This window comes from Falco naumanni, chromosome 8 (genome assembly GCF_017639655.2).
Source record: "Falco naumanni isolate bFalNau1 chromosome 8, bFalNau1.pat, whole genome shotgun sequence".
In the NCBI taxonomy this organism is placed as follows: Eukaryota; Metazoa; Chordata; class Aves; order Falconiformes; family Falconidae; genus Falco; species Falco naumanni.
Window position 1 is genome coordinate 61,512,009 of NC_054061.1, and position 8,164 is coordinate 61,520,172.

General features: G+C 52.7%; 1 protein-coding gene across 1 annotated transcript; it reads right to left on the reverse strand.

Annotated features, from left to right (window-relative positions):
* Nucleotides 1–6,209: 6,209 nt before the first annotated feature.
* Nucleotides 6,210–7,082, reverse strand: TSSK6 (testis specific serine kinase 6). The gene has a single exon (XM_040603924.1). The coding sequence runs from the start codon at nucleotides 7,041–7,043 to the stop codon at nucleotides 6,210–6,212; it is 834 nt and encodes a 277-aa protein (XP_040459858.1). The 5' UTR covers nucleotides 7,044–7,082.
* Nucleotides 7,083–8,164: the final 1,082 nt, after the last annotated feature.

Below are 8,164 nucleotides of genomic sequence, written 5' to 3' on the forward strand. Positions count from 1 at the left end.
TACTGTCTGTTCTTTGTGAGGCCACCTACGGATTGCGTGGTCCAAGGGAAGGTCCTCTCCTGTGGCCAGCCTCTCATCTAAGAGGTGAGTTCTTCCGAGGCAGGGATGATCGATAACAACATCTGTACACAGGACCTCTTCCAACAGGGTTCCTGTGACATTTAGGTGCTGCCTGAATATAATGAACATCTGTCAGCTGAGAGGAAGAAAAAACACCACCTAAGTCCTTCAAGGAATCTGTCGGTGGCTGCCGTGGCTGTTAATAACATGAGAAGGAAGGAAGGAGAACAGACGTCCCACCCACCCTTCTGCAGCTCTTTAGCTTCACAGGGAAACACCTAACAACCATGCTCCTACCCGTGCTCGGTCTTTTTAGGTCCTGATGTTGTGTTGTCACCTGTAAGAGACATCAATAATAACCAAAATGTAATTGGCAGAGGCAGGCATGGCTTGCCGTCCCACGTGCTCACAGCTCTAGAAAATAGTTATTGATCACCCTTGCAGTCAAAATCATGAAGTCTGGGTACCTGTGAGAGAAGGAATGGCCATCACCTCATAGCAGAATTCTGTTTTTGTGGGAGCACAGGGTAACTGGGGTGGTAGGGGACCTGGGAGGTCGCCAGTCTGGTGTCCTGCTCCAGGCTCCAGCCATGAGGTCAGACCCGGTTGCCTGGGGCTTTGTCCAGCCAGCCTTGAGACCCCCGAAGGGTGGAGGTCTCCGGGCAGCCTGGGCTCACCTTACACCCCGTGGTGCCGGTGCTGCCCAGAGTGTTGAACAGGGGTGTTAAATGTGGTTAAGAAATTTGGATTCCTTATTCAGAGCCTGGAAGAGAAGCTCAGCCATCTGCTTCTGTAGTACATTTCCTTTCATTCATTCATGAGATAAAATGAGATTGATTTGGAAGCAGTTTTGGAAGAGGGAATTCACATGTCTTTCCAGCCCATCAAATATTGTTGAATTTATTATCACTTCAAGACAAAAGCCATGATCTGACCGGTAGACTGGAGGCCAGGGAAGTTTTGAACTGTCATGTAAAATGAAACCCTCCTGGCCTGAGGTAAGCCACTTAGTCCGCTTGCTGTAACATGGGGAGAATAATATTTACCCCTTGATGCTAGCGCGAGGATTAATGTTTGCTCAGTGCTGTGAAAATGAAAATATTACTCACAGAAAGCTTCTTGTCTGCAATGAAAATTATGTGCACAAAGAGCCTCTGGATCCTGTCCTTTGGCAAGAACCTCATAACTTTTTTTATCATCGTTATGATGATGATGATGCTTAATACAATCAAATGGCTCAAGACAGGGAAATGTTTGCCCCCTTTCTCCCTCCCTATCTCTTCCAACTGACAAATGCAGAGACCCACAGAGCGATGGACTATGAAAAGAGGAGGAGATCTTACACTGAAGAAGGTTTCAGAGGCACACAAAAGCGCGGAGATCCATCACCTGGTGCAGCGTGGGGTCTGAAAAGAGAGGGGAGGACGCTGGGCAGCTGGATCAAAGGCTGCTAAGCACTAAAGGCTGCAATTACGGCGAGGTTCAAGTATTCAAGCAGAGTAAGGTATCTTGATTTGCTGGATTGCCTGTTGAAAGCTTTGCCTTCCCCGCGAGGCAGGGCGCTGGGGTACGCCTCGCACCCAGCCCTGCCAGCGCCGGCCCCGCGGCTCCTGCAGGAATACGTCAGCTGTTCGGTTACCCAGCCGTGGTTTCCCACCATTCGCGAATATACTTATCCGCCAGAGCTTTGGGACATGTAGGCTTTTAAATAGCTGGGTCCTAAAGCTTATCACACACATCAGCTATGACCCAAACCCTTGAAAGCAAATTTTGCTTAGCTGAAAAGGGAGCTTTAATGTCAACATGCAGTGAATTATCTCGCTTCCTTTCATTAGCCTGAAATAAAGACTGTGGTTCAGGCGAGGTGATGCTGAATTTGGACAAAAGAGCAGTGAGAGGAAAGCTATACTAAAAGTCTGGAAGATGTCTTTGAAATTATTAACTCTTTTCTCAGATTAAATGGGGTAAAATTGCTTCAAGATGCTTAGAAAATATCTCAGGAAAATACTAAACGCTCTATTCTGCTGAGTATCCTTCTCAGAGTCCCTCAAACTGATTTCAAGACGCATCTGAAAACGTGGAAGACTTCCCGGTGAGCCTGTCGGGTGACATGGGGCATGACGACAGGACTGTGCTCGGGGTCGTGCTCAGCCCACGCAGCAAGCCAGCAGGATGGTGGCACACCGCCGAGCTGCCGCGCACCGTCTCTGCGTGTTTCTCTTCTTGTCCTTGAAGAAAGATTAAATAGAATATATGCGTTGTGTATCGCCCATGCTGCATGGTGATCGGCTCCCCCACAGAAAGTTATTTATTCTGGTGTTAGACAGGACCCTTCACTTGCAGATCATGCCACACCAGTATGCTACAAGCAGCCTGAGGAGGACGGAGTCACATTGCAGAGTGACGCCGGTGGGACTGATCAGGATATTGATGACCCTGCGTGGATGTTTATGCCTCCCACGGGTGCTCGTTCAAAGTTCAAGGGCTCTCCCATAAATGCAGGGCATTGTGATTGATGGCCAGGATAGCAGGGCTTGTCTGCCAGACAGCAGCGCCGGGGCACTGCCATCGACTGTGCACGTCGCAGGAAGATTAAAAAGTATTTCTGCCTTCCTGAGGAGGAAGTAAGGCCAGGGAAGAGCTGGGCTTAGCACACACAGACCCCTCGGGAGTCCCTCTGGCGCAGAGCGAGGAGGGGAGGGATGCCTGCAGAGCGCAGCCGAGCAGCCTCCTCCCCAGCCTGCTCACCGCCCCTGGTTCTGCTCTCCTGCAAACCTGATTTCCCATTGGTGCAAATTAGGTAAGAATTGGTTTGGAGTCTTTAATTGCAATTTTTATTTTTAATCTGCATAATTATACTTGGACTATTTTCTTGCAACTGCTTGGAGATCATTAGTGCTGTGTGATGTGGAAGACATCCCTGCTCACTGCAGAGGGGGTTGCACTAGATGATCTCTGGAGGTCTCTTGCTACCCCAGCTCTTCCATGATTCTGTGATGGCCACCTGCGTGGCGAAGGCGAGGGCTGCGGGGCAGCCTTCTGAGCCCCGTGGCTCGTTCAAATCACTTGCCACTTGTACCCTGGCTGCTTGCCTAAGCCTAAGCCAGGCACCCACCGCAGCCGCTCTGCTGCTGCCCTCTTCAGCTGGGCAGGGGGAGAAAATACAAGGAAAGGCTCGTGGTCAGGATCAGGACAGGGAGATGGCTCACCAGTTACCCAGGACAGGGAGACGGCTCACCAGTTACCCGGGACAGGGAGATCGCTCACCAGTTACCCACACGGACAGAGAGATCACTCACCAGTTACCCGGGACAGGGAGATGGCTCACCAGTTACCCACACGGACAGGGAGATCACTCACCAGTTACCCGGGACAGGGAGATGGCTCACCAGTTACCCACACGGACAGGGAGATCACTCACCAGCTACCCAGGACAGGGAGATGGCTCACCAGTTACCCACACGGACAGGGAGATCGCTCACCAGTTACCCACACGGACAGGGAGATGGCTCACCAGTTACCCACACAGGCAAAAACCACTCGACTTGGGGAAATTACCTTAATGTGTTGCCAATCGAAGCAGAGTAGGGTAATTGGATAATAAACCCAGATCTTAGTACACGTTCCCCCCACCTGTCCCCTGTTCCCAGGCTCAGCGTCACTCCCGGTTTCTCCCCCCGCCGCGGGGCCGGGGCACGGGGCTGCGGTCACTCCATCACCCGCTGTCCCTGCTGCCCCTTCCTCACACCCTGCCCTGCCCTGCCCCGCCGGGGGCCTCCTGGGCTGCGGGTGGGGGTCTGCTCCCCCCCAGCTCCATGGGCTGGGGGCACAGCCTGCCTGGCCGTGGGCTTCCCCACGGGCTGCCGGGAACCCCTGCTCCGCGCCGGGAGCCCCTCCTGCCTCCCCTGCCCCGGCCTGGGGGCTGCAGGGCTGCTCCTCTCACAGTTCCCCCTCCTCGATCCCGCTGCACTGGGGCAGTTTCCCCCCTTCCTCAATCCGGGACCCCAGCGGTGCTGCTGCCGTCACCGATGGGCTCGGCCCTGGCCAGCGGCGGGTCCCTCTTGGAGCCGGTGGCCCGGGGGCAGCTTCTGGTACCTTCTCACAGAAGCCCCCCTGCAGCCCCCCCGCTACCAAACCCTTGCCAGGCAAACCCAATACACTGCTCGAGGGGGTATGTCCTTGAAAAACATTAGTTTTGTGGCCCAACTCATGTCCTCAACCGATGCAATTGTTAGAACGTGGTGCTGAGGGGAAATTAATAGCATCTGGGCTTTAGAACGACTCATTTAATACTAGCTTTGTCTTTAACAAAAGAAAATTAAAAGAAGGCAAAAGGAGAGGCAATGTGGTAGCACCAGGTCTGGCATCAGGTTTGTGCTTCCAGGTTGTGGGGAGGTACTTGGATGTGAGCAAGGGCTGGAGTGAGGCAGGGGATGTTGATGCAAAGGTACCTGGATACCCTGTGGCATGGACTGGAGAGCCCTCCCAAAGGAAGGGGGTGGATTTGGAGAGGAATGAGGCTGACAGGGTGGTTGGAAGGCGAGTAGGAAACGGGGAGCTGAGCCTTGCTGAAAACCTCACTACCCTGACAGCCAACCTCCTCATTTCCTACATCCTTACGACTTCTCTCCTTTTCCACACCCAGCATCCTCCTGACCCTTCCCAAGCCTGCTTCCCCAGCCATGGAGAACCCCAAGTCATCCCTCCTGTCCTTTAGTCTGTATGCTTTGGACTTTGCTACTGCTATGAGGTTTCATTTTGCAGCTACAAGGAAAAGAACAAAATAAATCTTCAGTCTGGGGGTGGCAAAATCCACTGTAGCCCACATGCTGAAAAGCCTTGGGCTGGCTGTGCTGCCACATCTTGTTCTACTTAAACTGCTGCTTTTAATAGACCCAAAATGTTTGCTTTGCCAAAGATGTTTCCTTCTTTCTCCAGCAGGACCATGTGCACTGGTTTGCTCATGTACGAGGTAGCCGGGCTGCAGGAGCCGCTGCCAGCCCCGTGCTGTGTTGGCTCACGTGGCGCCCGTGCCACAGGCTGGCAGGGCACCCAGCTGGAGGTCCGGTTCGGCTGCAGGTTCGGTGGACGCTAGACTGGAGGTTGTTTAAAGGGGATTTGAAATGAAGGTATGTTTCAGATGTCAGCTCCTACCTTTGATTAACCCTTTGAAAATGGGATTTGCCAGTAGGGACCTGCAGAGGATTTTGGGGGTTGCATTAAGAATAATTGATAACTTTCTGTGTTGAAACTAGAGGTGTTAGCAAAGCCGTTCTCCTTTATATCTTGTTATCTCTTTCCCATTGCAGGTTCTCCATGGCCAGTGGCATGTCTTTCTCATCAAATATCTTTTGGAAGAGAATTCAGATGTTGGTAAGCATCAAAATCTGAAAGATGTAGCTGAACGTGAGGTGTGGATCTCAAACCCACACCAAAACTTTTGGCTCGGTGACACCGTCCAGTTGCCTGCAAAGATCCTGCTGTGAATATCACTGCAAGATCTAAACAGCGGGGTACAAAAAATGTGATGTTTGCTCTGCAGTAGTGATTTGGGGTCTACTGCTTCTCCCCTCCCACCAGCTGGAACACAGTTTGGTGGCAAACAAGGACAAGCCAAGAGTTGCATTGAGGATGGCTTTCCTCCTGCAGCCCTGTGCATACGGTGGCTGATGGAGAGGGGCAGCAGAGAGGGGTAACTGTGCTGGAGTTACAGTGCTCATTCCATGTGCTAGGGACCAGGCAACCTAAAGGACAGCGTTGCTGCACATTGCACCTTGCCACCCTGCCCTGGCCATGCCAGCTCCTCAGGAGAGCCCTGACCTGCTTGATGGGGGGTGCAGGTCCCCCCTGCGGCCAGGCAGCCGCTCTGGTGTAAGCAGCCCCACACTTTGCTCTTACCACTGACTCAGCATGGCCATTGTGCCTTGAAACCCAGGGCTCAGCAGGCTCGCGTATCCCCTGCGTGGAGGGATCTGACCAACTTCTGAGAGCACACGGTCTTGTTGGTGCTCAAAGTTCAATCAGCTCCCACATACAGGTGTCCCAGGGCTCAAAATAATCAATAAAACACCAAAAGGTTTTTCCAGCGCAGCATTGATTACACTGAAGCGTTACTGCTCTCCTGGGCTCTCCGGGGAGGGCTTCCCCATTCAGGTGTCCCTCTTCAGCCAGCTGTTCTTGGCCACCTGCTCCACGCCAGGCCGGGAGGCTGGGTTGAACTGGAGCAGCTTGGTGATGAGGGCTCGGCAGGGCTCCGGCAGCGGGGGCAGCCCCTCTGGGTACTGCACCCCTTTCTTCTGCTGCTGGGACATGCGGCAGATGTGGGTATGGTCAAAGGGCAGGCAGCCAGTCACCATCACATAGAGCATCACCCCCAGGCTCCACATGTCGTACTTCTTGGCATCGTAGGGGATGCTCATCAGCACCTCCGGGGAAGCGTAGGCTGGTGACCCGCAGAACGTGGTGCTCAGGTCTGGGTAGCTGTTGGCCTCCTTGCTAAAACCAAAGCCGGTGAGTTTGGCCCGTTGGCCCTCGGCGGTGAGCAGCACGTTCTCACACTTGAGATCCCGGTGCACCAAGTTGCGGCTGTGCAGGTAGCGCATGGCCGACACAACCTGTGCAAAGATGTCCCGAGCCTTGGGGACGCAGGGCAGCCTCCCCAGCTCCTGCACCAGCTGCAGCAGGTCACTGGCTGCTGCCTCCATCACGATGTAGAGCTTCCCATTGCTGATCTCGATAACATCGAAGGTGCGCACGATGTTGGGGTGCCGGATCTTGCGCAGGATGGAGAGCTCCCGAGGCAGAAACTTGTACATGAAGGCTGGGGGTGCTCGTTGCCGGTCCACCACCTTGATGGCTAGCGGGCCCTTATGTTTGTTGGAGGTGGCTGCTTTCACCTTGGAGAAGCTGCCCTCTCCTAATGTGTGACCCAGACTGTAGCCCAACTCACAAAGTAGCTTCTTTCCTCCGTCGGTTTTTGGCATGATGTGTGATCCCGATGGGCTTAATCGAAGCGGGTGTTTTGCTCCAGGATCAGAAAGCGTTAATGGTGCGTGGCTGCTGTTCTCCCCCATGGTGCCTCCCTGGGCTCCAGGGCTCACCCAGCTATTGTGATGGTGTGGAGTGTTGCATGGCAATGCCTTTGTGAGATGACAAAGGTGTCTGGTGGGTCCCCTCTGCCCATGGGTGGCCCAGGCACATGCCAGAGAACTCCCATGGGTGGATATTCTAGAGTTTTTACCTTTTCTGCCTCCTCATTTAAGTTTTCAAAGTGGGGCTTTTTGGAGGATGAGAGTTTAAATGTCAGCTTTCTGGGATGAGGAACACATTTGGGGACCTATACCCGTTTTCTGCCAGGTATTGGTAATATTAAAATCAGAACTGCATGGAGTGGTGCAAAGGCGTGCTTTCTACTCTCCCTAACTGCAAACCACCTGGGCTGGCTGTAAATATTTACTTTATTATCGTGATGGTGCAGGGAGCTGTTTTGCTAGGTAGGCTTTGCTAGGTAGGCTAGGTTATTCTGGAGACTCACAGAGAAGAAGTGAGACCAGAGGTCCTTCGGAGAGCTTCTGTAATTTACATTTAAATGCTTTTAGTCAGTTTTAGTGGCCATAAGGTGACAGTTGAATTAAGCACAGGGCAGGAGCAGAGGGCAGTTGGGCTGGGTCACAATGTCCGCTCCCAGAGCAAAGCATCCCTCCCATTGTGTGCTGCATCCCAGGCCAGCGCCGGCTCCTTCCTGCAGGTGCTGCATCCTTGGCTCTCACAAGCAGTCGTTTCTGGTTTGTGCTGGCTTTTCAAGCTGCTCGCGGATCCTGTCCTCCCTGTGGAGCCCACATTTCCTTTCCAGCTGCACAAAGGAGCCTAGGACCACAAAATGTCCATCTTCCTATGAACGAACCCAAATGCTGTTTTTAATTTTTGAATACACATTTCATTTTGCAAATCGGTTCTAAACAGGAATAACACTCAACTGAAGAGAGAAGAAAATCATTCTCGTGAGTCCATCTTGTCAGTGTTCTGAAGTTACTTTAGGAAATCAATTTAATGAAAAAACGCAATCATAGGTCTATATGTGCTGTGGGAGTGCTTTGCCCTGACT